General features: G+C 47.9%; 5 protein-coding genes across 5 annotated transcripts; 2 read left to right on the top strand and 3 right to left on the bottom strand.

Moving 5' to 3' along the window:
- Positions 1-1,788: 1,788 nt before the first annotated feature.
- On the bottom strand, positions 1,789-2,872 carry BT62DRAFT_919933 (alpha/beta-hydrolase; the record flags this gene model as incomplete). Its single annotated transcript, XM_043184187.1, has 5 exons — positions 1,789-2,070; positions 2,127-2,423; positions 2,506-2,586; positions 2,640-2,651; positions 2,708-2,872. 5 exons carry the CDS (start codon positions 2,870-2,872, stop codon positions 1,789-1,791), a joined length of 837 nt encoding a protein of 278 aa, XP_043040199.1.
- Positions 2,873-4,148: 1,276 nt separating this feature from the next.
- Positions 4,149-4,652, top strand: BT62DRAFT_134984 (uncharacterized protein). Its single transcript, XM_043179809.1, has 2 exons — positions 4,149-4,347; positions 4,398-4,652. The coding sequence occupies exons 1-2, from the start codon at positions 4,274-4,276 to the stop codon at positions 4,570-4,572; spliced, it is 249 nt and encodes an 82-aa protein (XP_043040198.1). The 5' UTR covers positions 4,149-4,273; the 3' UTR covers positions 4,573-4,652.
- A 130-nt stretch (positions 4,653-4,782) lies between these two features.
- BT62DRAFT_895197 (GroES-like protein) lies at positions 4,783-6,747 on the top strand (the record flags this gene model as incomplete). Its single annotated transcript, XM_043183208.1, has 15 exons — positions 4,783-4,886; positions 4,940-4,954; positions 5,002-5,064; positions 5,123-5,138; positions 5,188-5,208; positions 5,264-5,380; positions 5,530-5,577; positions 5,630-5,731; positions 5,780-5,803; positions 5,848-6,056; positions 6,110-6,135; positions 6,185-6,341; positions 6,401-6,423; positions 6,475-6,527; positions 6,586-6,747. The coding sequence occupies 15 exons, from the start codon at positions 4,783-4,785 to the stop codon at positions 6,745-6,747; spliced, it is 1,140 nt and encodes a 379-aa protein (XP_043040197.1).
- Positions 6,748-7,766: 1,019 nt separating this feature from the next.
- BT62DRAFT_932153 (uncharacterized protein) lies at positions 7,767-9,665 on the bottom strand. The gene is made up of 5 exons (XM_043186300.1): positions 9,102-9,665; positions 8,960-9,054; positions 8,570-8,913; positions 7,951-8,521; positions 7,767-7,888 (listed from the first exon to the last, which is right to left on the bottom strand). The coding sequence occupies exons 1-5, from the start codon at positions 9,604-9,606 to the stop codon at positions 7,880-7,882; spliced, it is 1,524 nt and encodes a 507-aa protein (XP_043040196.1). The 5' UTR covers positions 9,607-9,665; the 3' UTR covers positions 7,767-7,879.
- Positions 9,666-10,831: 1,166 nt separating this feature from the next.
- Positions 10,832-12,996, bottom strand: BT62DRAFT_134895 (uncharacterized protein). The gene is made up of 3 exons (XM_043179808.1): positions 12,881-12,996; positions 12,801-12,827; positions 10,832-12,574 (listed from the first exon to the last, which is right to left on the bottom strand). The coding sequence occupies exons 2-3, from the start codon at positions 12,806-12,808 to the stop codon at positions 10,966-10,968; spliced, it is 1,617 nt and encodes a 538-aa protein (XP_043040195.1). The 5' UTR covers positions 12,809-12,827; positions 12,881-12,996; the 3' UTR covers positions 10,832-10,965.
- Positions 12,997-13,802: the final 806 nt, after the last annotated feature.

The following is a 13,802-nucleotide window of genomic DNA, read 5'->3' as shown; positions in this document are numbered from 1 at the left end:
TAGAAAGATCTCGAAGTAATACGAAATGTATTTAAGTAGAACGTTTCTCTCTCGAGAGGCTAATTCTAGTTCTCTGTTACATTACTCTGCTCTCTACTTACAACACAAAGCAAACCAAGAGGTAATTCTATGAGATAATCAATCACAATACCTTGGCTTGAAATGTACCAGAAGCCCACTTACGCCTTTAGAAGAGGATGCCGCGCCTGTAGTAGTGGACAAACTGACCTGGCAATTAATGCCTGTTCCCAAAAATGACGAGCACCGCGACACCATTAAACTCGGCGGCAGGTTCTCTGAGAAGCTGGCTATAGAAAAGGCGCACTGAACAACAGGGTGTGGCGAAATTATATCAACGTACCAGTATTTCCACCACCAATTGAGCTCAACAATGGTTTCTGGTAGAGGTATAGGGTCTTCTATCTCTGGATTTATGAGACCTTGTGATACGTCTGAAGGTCATATATTTCCATTGTGATGAAAAATGTCGATACACTGTGACGCCGAACAGGGTACGATGTCAATGAAAAATCTAAGCACCATCATATGCTAGCGGTATCCTGCTTCAAACACCGAGGAATACCGAGTTAATTGAGATAAAAAAACAAAAATACGAATAGAAGTCAAGCATGCGGGCATAGTTGCTGACACTCACCATGCAAAACCGTGGTTCGACGCAGTCAATAGACATGGTGTCATTAATCAGGTCAGTGACGAGAGACGTGTTGACGAGTACAAGTTCTGAGCGATAGGGAGATTTTTTCGCCAAGTCGAAGTTTTCCACATGTCAAGCAGGAAATTTTCCACCAGATTCCGCACAGAGTCGCACAGAAAGCATGTCCATGGATTGCAAGGATCGGCATCAATATCACGATGTAGAATCCACATTTGTGACCAGATTTGGCATCGGAGGCAACGGAAGATAGAGAAGTCCATACCGGTGTACAGACAGTCTCATGGCTAGTTGCCGTATATACACTCGAATAATGCTCTTCCCCCCCACCCCCAAAGAGTTCGTGGGCTTGGAAATATGAGAACTGGTGGTAAATAAACCTCACTCGCTGAGGCTCAGATGAAGAAGCGAACATTAATTGACGCTTTCTCAAGCGCAGCTGTATACCTCCGATGTGCTGAATCCACCGAATTTAGCGCCATGAGAAATTGGCTGATTCCGACGTATCTTCCTTTCTATGCAACATTCCATACTGAACGTCAATATTGCTTACCTCTACGTTATGGTCCGCTCAACAAGAGCTGCGTTATGCGCTGGCGAGAAAAATAGGATGATAACAACACCTTTGGATGTAGTTATTCGCTGAGGAGCACGACGATCCATATTTACGCCCATGAAGTTCGTGGGGCTTGTGATCATCAAAATATAATATGTTCAAGTTGTGAGATCTTTGTGGTAAAGAAAGAGATCTGAGGGTGTTATATATTCGAAGTAAATGTGGTGTTGTATTACTCTCGCTTCCTCATCGGGAAGCCCCCAACAAAAATGCCTTGAGTCGTGCGTTGTCCCCTATCCTCTGTTCCGCACGCTGCATGAGGCTCTCACATCCGTGTGGGGCATGCTAAAGAACTTGAAGTATATACCCATTGGCAGGAAGGTCGAAACTGCTTCTTCTAAGTTATGGGGTCATATAGACAGACTGATTCGATCATACAAAGCCAAAGTTTAAAGCCACGAAGGACAATCAGAAACAAGTTGCTCAATTCTCCTACAAACGAGGACGGTTGGCCAATCCATGGACTTCAACAGAAGGCGAGTAAGCATGGCATATTTCGTCATAATCGGCTCTGTATTATAGTGACACGCCGAACAAACTCAATAATCATCGGGTTCACGATTTCCGGGTACTCATAGAACGGCGCATGGCCTCCTCCCGGAACCCGTCGATATTCCAAATTGTCACCAAAATGCCTCTTCATAAACTCCTCATGTTTATCCGATTCCATCAACGTGTCCCCCATGGCCTGAATACATAGAATCGGCAAATCCCTCGACACAGAGCGCAAAGCCTTCTCATCCTGCGTACGAGAGATCGAGAACGTCCTCGCCGCAGCATTCTTAGCAAACCATCAAATCACATCATCATACGGACTAGAGAAAGAAAAAAACTCACCATACTCGCCGCACTCCCTACCCAAGCACACTTTTCCTCAAAAGACACTTGTGCCAAATATCCCGGGGAGAAAAACCCACTGATGAGCCCTTCTAATGCTTTCTGGAAATCAGGCAGGTCGGGGGAGGAGAGCGGGAGGAGGATGGTAGTAGAATAGGGTGTGAGGATCTCCGGTAGCATGGAGCGCCATGGGATCGCGTTGAGCATGATATGCCCAGCTACAGGGAGCGGGGATGTCCCGAAACGAGATAAGAGGTCGGGTATGATGATACCACCAAGCGACCTGGGTTCGGAAGACTAATGATACGCAGACAAGGGAAAATAAAACAATATACCAGCTAACGACGATGGGTTTCGTTACTCCGAAAGCAACACATACGGCCTGAAAGTCCTCTGCGTGTCTTGCAGAGCCGTAGGCATCTTCTGATTCCGGCTGGTCACTACGACCGTGCCCACGAATCTATCCAAATGAATAAGCCGACCCGATCGAGGAAAGGATAACTCCCAGCTCACCTCATATCTAATCTAGAAGTATCAACGTTAGAACTCTGCGCATACACCAAGGAAATACACAATCCTACCATGTACAAACTCTCCAACAACCTCTTATCCCCGAACTGGCGAGCCCAGTTCAAGCCCGAGGTGAGGAACCCATGAACGAACACGACGGGTGGTTTTCCTGGGGTGCCTGCAGCCTCAGCCCAGATACGCGTGCCGTCTTGAGAAGCGATAAATTGGCCAGACATTATATGTGGAGAGATGGCCTGGGGGAGGCTGTTTTTAAAGTAGTGCGTAAATCCATTATCACCGCTCATGCCCGTGTTTTTGCATAAGTATTTCGTAACGTTTGCAGGTGAGACGACTCTGGATGCGAGGCCTGGGAAAAGGAGCCAGTTGAACGGAGAGGGTCTTTTTGTTTAAGAAGTGATAAAGTTCGAAGTAAACAGCGCCGCGAGAGTAGAGACCGTCCGAGTGTTGAGCCTGTTAAATAAATATCCACTCATAATGTTTACTGGTAGAACGGGATGTCTGGGAAATCACCTCATCGATTGAATGCACGCAGTTTCTGCTGACCAAGTTCGGGCTGCGAGGGCCACGGATGACGAGAAATGCGGATGAGGGATGATCCATTAGAGTTCGGATTTTGTTCAATGTCTGCTATGAATGAAAAGAAGGAATGGGTTCAACGAATGCGATATGGTTGACAGGAAAGGGAGAACATACAGGTTCGTCATGGTAATGAACGTCAAATGGTCATTACAGAGAGGCGAGAGAACTACTGGTGAAGTCATCGGCATGGATATAGTCCTCCACAACCGAGAGATTATGAAACCTATTGAATCACTTAGCGTGTCCTTCGCCGGCGGGAGGAGCTAGAAGCATGGACAGTGTACCGAACTCCTCATTTCAGCCTCGCCCTCGGTCTGCTCGATCTTTCGCGCCAAACTCCGTATTTCTGCCGACGAATACCCAATGGCCCTCAGATGATCTTTGCAACGAGAAGGTGCTCTTGTTCATACAGAAAGGATACCTTTAGTATAACGGATAACGGATAACGGATGTATTATATGAAAGTACGAGGCTTGATTTCATAATGGTGAGCGGTTGGTTACCGAAAAGGAAAGGGGCACACAGGCTTGACTTGACGACGTGACACGACTACATCCACCTGGCGGTATTCAGTGATTCACACTGCACACCAATCAAGGAACATACGGCCACACGAATGTCATAAAAATGGGCTTTCGTCTCACTTGTAGTAACCGAGCCAATCGCGAAAATCCTGAGGAAGAAGCCCAATACCTTCCTAGATCCTTCCCTTCCTTTCCGATACCGGATAAATCTATCGGACAGAACAGCCTTTATGTTTTCTGGTGACTTCTTAATCTGAAACATACTACTGTGACGAGAGAGATGCAGTTGTCCTTTTCAATTCAGCGTCTCTTTCTGGACTTTCTATGTACTGGCGCTGTTGCATCAAGAAGTTACCACTGCTTCTGTTCAAATTTATCAGGATAAAACTGCGCTACATACTAGCTGGCCCTCTCTTCTGCTCTGACGGTCCGAGTGATGGGGCGTCAGGCTTCTGAATACAGGCCTGACACGATATTACACTCCTGGCAGCTGACTGGTTGGCACTGGTCAAAATGCAACGGAAAATGATTAGATTATGGATTCTGCTGTGCTCAGGACAATTTTTTTCTTGTTATTCGTTAATTTCGTCAGTTTTCTGTTGATGCGAAATAGTTGCTTACCAAGAATGTTATGTAGTCGAGACTCGACAACGCTTCTCAGAACAGCAGGCCTTCATCTACCTTCGGTTCTAATAATGGTGAATACAATGTTACCTTGGCAATTGATATGGGAGCAATGCAACGACTTCGGTACCATTCTTTCTGTTTCGAACAACTCTTTCGGCCACTTGTGGTATCGGCCCTTGAGTTAACCGCTTCGGACAGTTTCCCTACTTCTGGCCCGACTGGGGTCACCTGGATGGCGCAGTAGCAATCGGTCTTCCACATGTGACTCGCATCCGGATTACTTTTCTGCCTGGGTATCATGATGAAGGTGTGACTTAATCCGCTATTTGTACTAAGATGTTCTCACACAGCTTAGCTCTCATCCTATCATCCTATCCTGCCAAAATTCACTCATGATGCGTGCTGTTGTATACGAAAGTCTATTCCGCGTCACCGTTCAGGACGTTCCAAAGCCTACTATCGAGCATGCCGATGATGTCATTGTCAAAGGCGCGCCTTTGTCTTATCTGGCAGTGAGACGAGGATTTAACATATCTTTTCAGTGACCACTAGTTGCATTTGCGGAAGGTATAAAGTGTTTCGGCATTGATTCCTGCTGATAAATATCATGACAGTGATCTGCATATGTATGAAGGGCGTACCAGAGCGCAAGCTGGTATAGTCTTCGGCCATGAGAAGTATGCCCTCCAAGTTTTCCATGACCTTAATATCACGTCTGACTGTTCTTTTTCCAAGTATGGGTATTGTCGAGGTGTGGACGGTTTATCTGAAGAGATCATGATCATGTAACATCTATTTAGGAAGTCGGAAGTGGGGTCGCGGTATATTCACTCCTCGATGCTTTTTCTGGTCGATACCAACCATGACGGTCTGTAGCTGCTGAAGACTGGTGACCGAGTGGTCATGCCATTTAACGTTGCTTGTGGGCGTTGTCTTAACTGCGAAGAGGGCCGTTCGGCTTTTTGCACCCACGTCAATCCAGGTTTCGTGAGTGTCGCCATTACGGCGGTATAGTACCACTTCTGATACGTACCAGGCCGGAGGGTACGCGTTCTATAATTAATCTCGGATCCTGACACGTGAGAACCTGATTTAGGGCCTATGGGTGAGTCGACTACTCGTGTTCTGGGTTTATTACTGAGAATGCACTTAGCTATGTTGCAATGGGACCGTACCAAGGTGGACAAGCCGTACGTGTCGTCACTGCCATTCATGACGACCGTAGTATAATACTACATATAGGAATATGTCCGGGTTCCATTCGCCGACTTCAACGCACTCAAATTACCACTCGGCACCGAGCACGAAGAAGACTTTGCCCTCCTGGCTGATATTTTCCCGACGGTATGCCTGGACAATATCCGCTTATCTCGGTACTGAACGACTTCGTAGGGATGGCATGGCGTTGAAATCTCAGTTAGTCCTCTCTACAGCCTGAGTTTCAACCTATTCATCATCAGGGTTTTCGTCCGGGAGAGTCGGTTGCCGTCTTTGGCGCTGGACCAGTTGGTCTGATGGCAGCCTACTCTGCTTTGATACGCGGCGCTGCTGAGGTATACGTCGTTGATCGCGTCCCAGAGCGCCTGGAAAAGGCCAAGGAAATTGGTTGCATCCCGATTAACTTTACCGAGAGCGATCCCGCTGATCAAATCATCAAGCTGAGAGGAGGGTAAGGGTGACCTCGAAAGATTGGTATGACGCCCGATTTACTGTTTTTTGTAGCAAAGAAGTCGATCGCGGAGTCGATGGTACACGTTTACTTCCTCGTTGGTATGAATGCTGATAGGCTTCTTCCAGCTGTCGGTTATCAAGCTACCTCTAGCGATGGCAAGACTGAGCAACCTAACGCGGTACTCGAGGCGCTCATCAAAGTTGTCCGACCTACCGGAGGATTGGGTATACCCGGGTTGTACGTACCGACAGATCCTGGTGCGCCTGACTCTGCTGCCGCCAAGTGCGTACATGTGGTCTTCTATGCGATGGATCGGCCGGTACTCACAAACCTATACTAAGGGGATACATCTCTTTCCCATTTGGTAAGTCGTCCTCTAGCTTGAGTAACTCCCTTATCGGAATTCCTTTCCCAGGAAAGCTCTTTGAAAAAGGTCTGACCATCGGAACTGGACAGTGTAACGTCAAGGTCCGGTCCGTTTTCTTAGATTCCATATTCAGGTTTTTGATATGGCTTTCAATGACAGTCCTACAATCGCTATCTTCGCGATTTGATCATCGCTGGTAGGGCGAAACCCTCCTTCGTTGTTTCGCATAACCTGCCGCTTGAGGATGCCCCATCGGCATATGAAAAATTCGACAAGAGAATTGATGGGTATACGAAGGTCTTGTTGCACCCCGGACCTTAAATAAACCATCACGAATGTATAACCCGTACTGTGTGTACTAGTGTATATGTTGAACGAATGAAAGGATACCCATACATGTTGGAAAAATGCATTTTTTAAAGATAAATCTAAGGTATCAAAACTAAACGGACTTAGACACCCAGGTTAACAAGAGTGCATCCAAGAGCAACGACACCGTTCTGTGAGCAGAGATAAGTCTACCGGGGCCGCCATCCACATATCCGAAAAACCCTCTCACGTAGTTGTCATCGTCGCAGCAAGCAAGTTGGTTAACACACTGAGTAGTCCCCAGACCGATGACGGTGATGGGGTCGCAAGTGAGACCGCTGCAAAAAAAAAAATAACATAAGCGTTGTGTATGGCAAAGGAGAACAACGTACACGTCGGCTGTAACACATCAATAGGAATGCCGACAGCGGCCAGGGCGCTCTGTACGGCGCTAGTGCTGGGCTGCAAATGACTAAATAAGGAAGGACGAGAACCTGGGCCACTTGGACTCAAGTCCTGAACAGACTTGCAGCACTGGAAGGAACCAGAGTTGTACTTTCCATTGGTGACAGTGACGGTGGTTTTAGCAGCAGCTACGATGCAACCAAGGCGACGATGGTAAGAGTAGAGATGCGGGAGAACATAGTGGCTATGTGGTGGTGGTGGTGAGGCTCTTCGATGTGCTATTATCTCTTTTATCGCTTTCCAACCGACATTATGATCATAGGCTGAAAGACTGCCTGCTCTCTGTGGAGTACGCCGCTTGTATGTTGCTTTCAGACTTGGCAATGCATGTCGTGATCACGTGGTACCGAATAAGAGAGATTTTAATTTGAATCTTCTATTTTTAGTACAAAGCCGGACCTTGAGAGTACTACAACCCTACCAATGCCATCAACGCACCTTACAACGAAGAAGTGAGAGACCTTTTATTTTCCAGTCGAGCTTGACCTGACAGAACTGACGATCTTGACTCAGTTACGACTGCCACTGGGAGGAAGTGCAGCGCCATCAAGCGACTTTCTTCTTGCTCCATCAGGCCTAAACGCGACTTTATACTTAGATAATAAACGGTGTCGTGATTCAATTTCCAAACACTAGTGTTGTTCCCCGAATAAATAGAAGCAATAATTATCATAGATCATCACCACCACTATGGAACATTCAAGATCAGCCAATGAACAGCCAACACGCAAAATTCTTTCTGTCACTCACCGGTTGACATTCTCCACCGTCCCAGGCCCAGATGTTCTTCGCCTCCCCTACTACCATCTTCGCTAGATGCATCATGCTCCCGTTCTCCGCATTCTCTATCCACCACTTCACCATCCAGTGGCGGAGCACCCACTTGTACCAGACATAGAATTTCCAGTCGTAGCTCACAATCACTCTGGGATTGAGATAAATGTCGTTCATCTCGAATCGACGACGCATATCATACGGCATAAGGAACGACTCTGATGAGAAGCACTCCTCTCCCTCCACTGACGCGCGGAAGGACATGGGTGGTGTCTGGGCAGGTGACAAATCTGCAGGTTGACCAAACGATGGATGGGACGGGGGAAGCGGTTTTGAGAGGGGTGCCGTTGAAAGGCGCCCAGGGGTACGCAGATTAACGGGGAGGAACGGGTCTGGACGGAAGGATACAATGCCGTTCCAGCAGGTAAAGACAGGCGCAGGCTCGTCCTTCATGACTGCCTGCATCCCGGCATCCTCCAGGAAATAGGGCCATAATGATGACACTAGTCGTCCTAGCCGGTCTCGGAGGACCCAGGCATCGTACATTCTAGTGCGTTGTCAGAGATGATGATAACTTTGCAAGGTGAATGCTCACCCCCAATAGGACAGATCAATCCCGCACGCCATATCGTAGTCTCCGTCGCGCGTCTTCAGGAGCTCAAGCATCGTCTCTGACTCGATAAAGACATCATTGCTGAAAATAACGCGATCATAACCGCCATTCTCCACCAACGGTTCCAGGACCTTATTCCTGACGGCAGCAAGAAACCGAATCCGCGGCGGTGCAGTATCCATGCTTTCCGGACGGGTAATTGATGTGTCGTGATTCAGTATTCGATGCTGGACCTTGAGCGCAGTTAATCTAGAACCGAATTTTTCCAGCAACGCGGGTGTCTTGTCGTTGCTGTTGGACTCGACTGTGGAGACAAAGACATTGTCCTGCACGAAATGAGCGTGAAGTGTGGGTTGTTGAGATGAAACTCACCGTGCCAAGATATTTGATGAGCTTGATCACTTCATCACACCAATATGGTACGACGTGCTCGTTGTTATAAAACATGGCACCAATAAAGACCTTTTCTGTGACTGGAATTAGACGTCGAAACGCATAGTGATTGTCAACATACCTCCGTTGCCGTGTCCCTCAGGTCTTGGAGACTTTACCGCAGCTTGAATGTCGGGCTTGAATCGCACGTCTCCGGGCAGTTCATAAGTCGATAACATGAATAGTCCGCAGATGAATAGAGATAAGTATACCAGCACCTCCAAATGCCATCTGTACTGGACATATCCGCGACGAAAATTTCGACTGCTGCGGGGTTCGGAGTCCAACTCGATAGCCTCGTAGTACTCCCCTCTCGACGTTCTTCTGACCCATGCGGTCCTGAGAACGGTGTATCCAATGGTCCATATTAGCATGACGAAACCCCACGTCGGGATCGATACCATTAGAAAGACGAGGCGAGTCCTGTTGGATGGCCAAGCCGGTGTCCATGATCCCATACCCACGGTCGCGAGCCAGTAGAGATAGACCTGGTTATAGATGAATATGAAGATAAAAGTAGGAATCGCGTAGGGAGAAACTTGGCGCAAGGTGGAGAAGAACGCCCAGAATGCCCATGATATTCTCATGGTAAAACGGTGAACCGCAGCAGCCACCGTCCTGCGCATCCTGGGTGCCAAGAGGGAAAATGTATCGGCGTTTAAACTTATATCCGGTATTATGACATCATAAGCAGCATCATTAATTTGTCAGATTCTGTCAGCCACTGTGGCACACGATGGATGTATTCTTTCATTATCATGAACGCGCCGCAGAGAACCACCAAAAAAAACCTAAACTTCGACCGGTTCATTCAACCTTTGGCATCGTTGTATGCCTCTCAACCATCTTAGAGACAGCCATATCAGATCAAGTTGGCGGCCTAGCCTCTTCCTTTGGATGGGGCTTATTGTTCACACATTGGGCGCGGCGTGTACGTCGTAGTCGAGAAAAAAACAGGAACCAGCTAGCCTTTTCAAACGTGTTCTTTGGAAGGATATCAAGCACTTCTTTCAATATTATGCTCAGCATTCTTCTGCTGATCGAGGCTGGAAATCTTTTCCCCCCGCCCGGCGGGGTGAATTTCTGCACCGTACACAAATCGCCTGTCGTGGTTTAAACTAGTGTCAGCCTCCGTCGGTAATGCCTCTAGGCTTGAGCGAAACTGATGTCAATCACGGTTCCTCTTCACTGCTGTTTCGACCATTCACCATTCTGTTCATCAATTGATCTTCACGTCGCTCGACCCTTGTTATGCATGCCCCTTGTGCAGAATATCAGTAACTATCATAAATGCCTTGGTCTCTTAAAGCGATATATATCACCCAACTTCGGCGGCTAGTGTCGTCAGTTTCTTCAATGTCAGCCAGCCGCTCTTAGTAACTTTCAGTACACACTCTGGAACTCTGAACGATTAGGAATGACTACGCGGCCGATCCCGATTCCGCTATTTCTCTCTAGGTGCTTACCGGTAACTGGCATGTTTTTGGCATTCAACATCTATTCGTCAGGCATCTCGGGCGAGTTTCGGTTTCGGTTTATCGTAATCCTCATCCCCATTGCTTCTCACGCTACTCTCTTTGTGGTCCTTGCTCTTTCGGTTATCTTCACCGCCCCCAATGTCGAGGAGATGAACTTTTTGTCGTCGATTACTACAAATGTAATTAGACAAGGTCAATGACACGTCCCATTCATCTTCTCCATCATGAAGCTCGAGGGATCATAGGGGATGTGGAGTTTGCCTCGCCATATCGAGTTTATGAGCTTGACACCAGCCACAATAGTACCCTCTTCATGGACGACTAGACAGTAAATAGCAGGAGATTAAAGTTGTTTGAAACCATCACTGGAGAAAGTCGACGAAGCAGAGTGAACGTCCATGATAGCACCCCTGGAAGTTTGAAAAACTACATTATCGAGAGCGAACATAACAAAACGATCACAATAAGTCAAACACGATCTACCATCACACCCTTGTTCGGCGTCCTGAAAACAACCTCGAGTCCTTCCCTTTTCATCCGTTTCAGTTCCTGAAAATGATGCTCATCCAACCTCGTCCACTTTGACCATCCCTCAAAGCGCACTAACGAGAACGAATCCAAACCCCACCGCACACGGATCAGATCGACGAACGACCGATCCAAAAAGAGAAGCTCGTCAATGAGCTCGTTCCTTCTCCCAACTTCGATCCGCATTTCCCGCAGCTGAGGTACGAGGGTCACCTTGGCCAGTCGCGTTACCAGCGTCTTCATATGCGATTCGTAGAGCCAGCAGCTGTCTATCCAGAGAGGAAATCTGAGTTGGAGAGATTGAAGCTGGGGGGTCAACTGTAGGATATGGATGAAATTGCTGTCTGGAGCAGCGTTTGTTAGGGACAAAGATGTGAGCGAACATTGGGAGCGAACGATCAGGTCTGGGACGGCTATGCAGGCGCTGGGAGGGCACTCGCGGCGGTCCCCTGGCTCAATATTCATGGTGTCGAGGGCAGGGAGCACCAGGTTGTCTAAAAAGAGGTTGTCGCATGCCGCCAGACACTTCAAGGATGTATGCGTGACACGCGATAGTTGAGGAATCGGGTAGGATGAACCTTCGGTGTCGCAATGATTGACCCTGAAGGTTTCCAACCGAAGGTTTCGCCGGACCATATCGATGTAACATGGAGTAAGCGTGATGTCTCCCTGTAGTCGCATGTCGCAATAAGTGGTAAGATGACTCGGTAAACGAATCTCTGTCTTCCAATGAAACCCATCGAAACATGCTTCCACCAGCTTGGGTGCGATCTCGAAGGCATCGAGCGTCCGTAGCTCTGCAGAATCTGAGCACTGCAGCGAGATGGATACTAGGGAGTCAAAATGTTCACGTGCAATTGAGAGCAGCGCAAGCACGTTGGCGGGAAGGGCACATGAAATGCGTTCCCAGCGTCTGGAATGTTCCAAAAGCACCCGGAGAACATTTGCTAACATCTTTTCATGATCTGAGTCGACGATAAAGGAATAATCGTCGTCGCAAGTAAACGCAAGATGCTTTATATTTTGATCAGAGAGGCGGAGGACTGTGGAAAGGAGAGACGACGGGTCTCTACGGCCAAAGACGGTAGCAATTTGCAGTCTAGACCACAGAGACGGGCATGAAGAAGCAGTCTTGCGCCAAAATTGGCTGACATGCATGAATACCCAAGGACTTGCAGCAGTGTTTAAAGCATCACATGTGCCATCGACGGTGGCGAAAATGAATATGCGAGTGAGAATTTCTTCTGAAATGCGTCGGGTGGGGGACAGCACGCATGCAAACGTGTCGACTCGTGTCTGGAGATGGGCTCGCTCTTGCTCGAGCTGGTGCAACAGCACTCCAACATCACGTATTCGGTCGTCAAGCTGAGAGACGTCGTCTCGAAGATTTGGTAACCCAACATCGCGGAACCAGGCAGCCTGCAAGTCAGAGGGAGGGTCGTTGGTGCAGAGAAGCCGGGACAGTTGCGGTGACAGCGAGATGTTTGGGGAGGTGTTCACCTGGAGGGTGTGACCACAACTACAACAAATGACACCATTTGACATGATACTGGAAGGAAACAGTCAGTCTGGGTTACGAAAGAGAGACGATTACAGGAAGATGAAATGCAATGTGCGCTCTTTGACACGTTTCGGTGAAACATTCCCATAACCAACTTGTGACAGAAACGGGGAAGATATTCCACAACCAGATAATCGCCCAGAAACCAGGCTACGTTCTTCAATTTTGAACGTTGAACGAATGCCATTGTACCCAGTGGATAAAACATACAAACCTTTTCATTCCGATACGTTAGGGCAAACTGAAGAAATTATCCCTAAGACACGGAAAAGGGAACAAAGCTGGAAAACTCACCAGAAGCTTGCTCTGAAGTCGAAGTTACTTTTACACTTCTCACTGCTGACGAGGCACAAATCCTACCAACCTAAACGACGAAACCAGTGAATGAGAAGCTGACAAGATCCCTTGCTGACTGTACTAGTTGAATGAGTAAGCACGCGAAGTTGATGACGACGAATTTGGGATTATGTAGCGTCCACAAGAGGACTGAGGGATTTTCTTGGCAGCAGATTGACGAATTCCAGATGTCCCCGCGAATATAAAGGATGAACATGATGGTGCTGCAGTACGTGGAAAGGTCAGGGAACGGCGGCGGCCATTACTCATTTACGCCGGTCTCAGGGTCAAATGAAGTCCGCTGCTTGCCAGCTACTACAATCTCCAGAACTCTCGTTCAATACGACTCGGTGATAGCAAAGATAGATTATTCTATTGGTGTCGGGTATTAAAGGAGTATAAAAGTCGATTATTACTAACTTCGCCAAATGCCTCAGCCCGGTACCGCGATTTGATGGTTGATTTACCTTCATGCCCCATGCGGCTGCAACTCGGAGACGATCCAATCAGGAGATAAATCCCACGCTTGTCTTTCCAGACAAGTGTCGGTACAGCAACGCTTAGAGACCCAGAACGTTGTATTCGGAATTGAGCAGCGACGTTTCGGAGCTGGCGAAGAAAATCCTTGCGGTAAAGACAGATGGACGACAGATGGCATCCAGGCGGTACATGGTAGACTGGTGCCGGCCGACTGATATTGAATGAGCCGCGAGAGAACTTATATTATATGCGACGTTGAAGTCGGCTGCCAGGTCGTATCATCCAAAGTTCCAGAGTGTGCATTGAACGTTACTGAGACCGGCTGACAGTGAATAAACTGACGACAGTAGCCTACAGAGTTGAGTGATATACATCGCTTTGGGGGAGTCGGCATCAGTCC

This window comes from Guyanagaster necrorhizus, assembly GCF_019112545.1.
Source record: "Guyanagaster necrorhizus MCA 3950 unplaced genomic scaffold BT62scaffold_12, whole genome shotgun sequence".
NCBI classification, from domain to species: Eukaryota; Fungi; Basidiomycota; class Agaricomycetes; order Agaricales; family Physalacriaceae; genus Guyanagaster; species Guyanagaster necrorhizus.
This window is presented reverse-complemented; position numbering and strand designations above follow the sequence as displayed.

Bases quoted from the DNA above. Each gene is read 5' to 3' on its own strand.
- BT62DRAFT_134984 (XM_043179809.1), top strand. From the start codon at position 4,274: ATGCAACGGAAAATGATTAGATTATGGATTCTGCTGTGCTCAGGACAA. The intron at 4,348-4,397 runs GTCAGTTTTCTG...AATGTTATGTAG, and splicing joins TCTTGTTATTCGTTAATTTC to TCGAGACTCGACAACGCTTC.
- BT62DRAFT_932153 (XM_043186300.1), bottom strand. From the start codon at position 9,606: ATGAGAATATCATGGGCATTCTGGGCGTTCTTCTCCACCTTGCGCCAA. The intron at 9,055-9,101 runs GTATGTTGACAA...TTCCAGTCACAG, and splicing joins TGAGGGACACGGCAACGGAG to AAAAGGTCTTTATTGGTGCC. The intron at 8,522-8,569 runs GTGAGCATTCAC...ACAACGCACTAG, and splicing joins ATTGATCTGTCCTATTGGGG to AATGTACGATGCCTGGGTCC.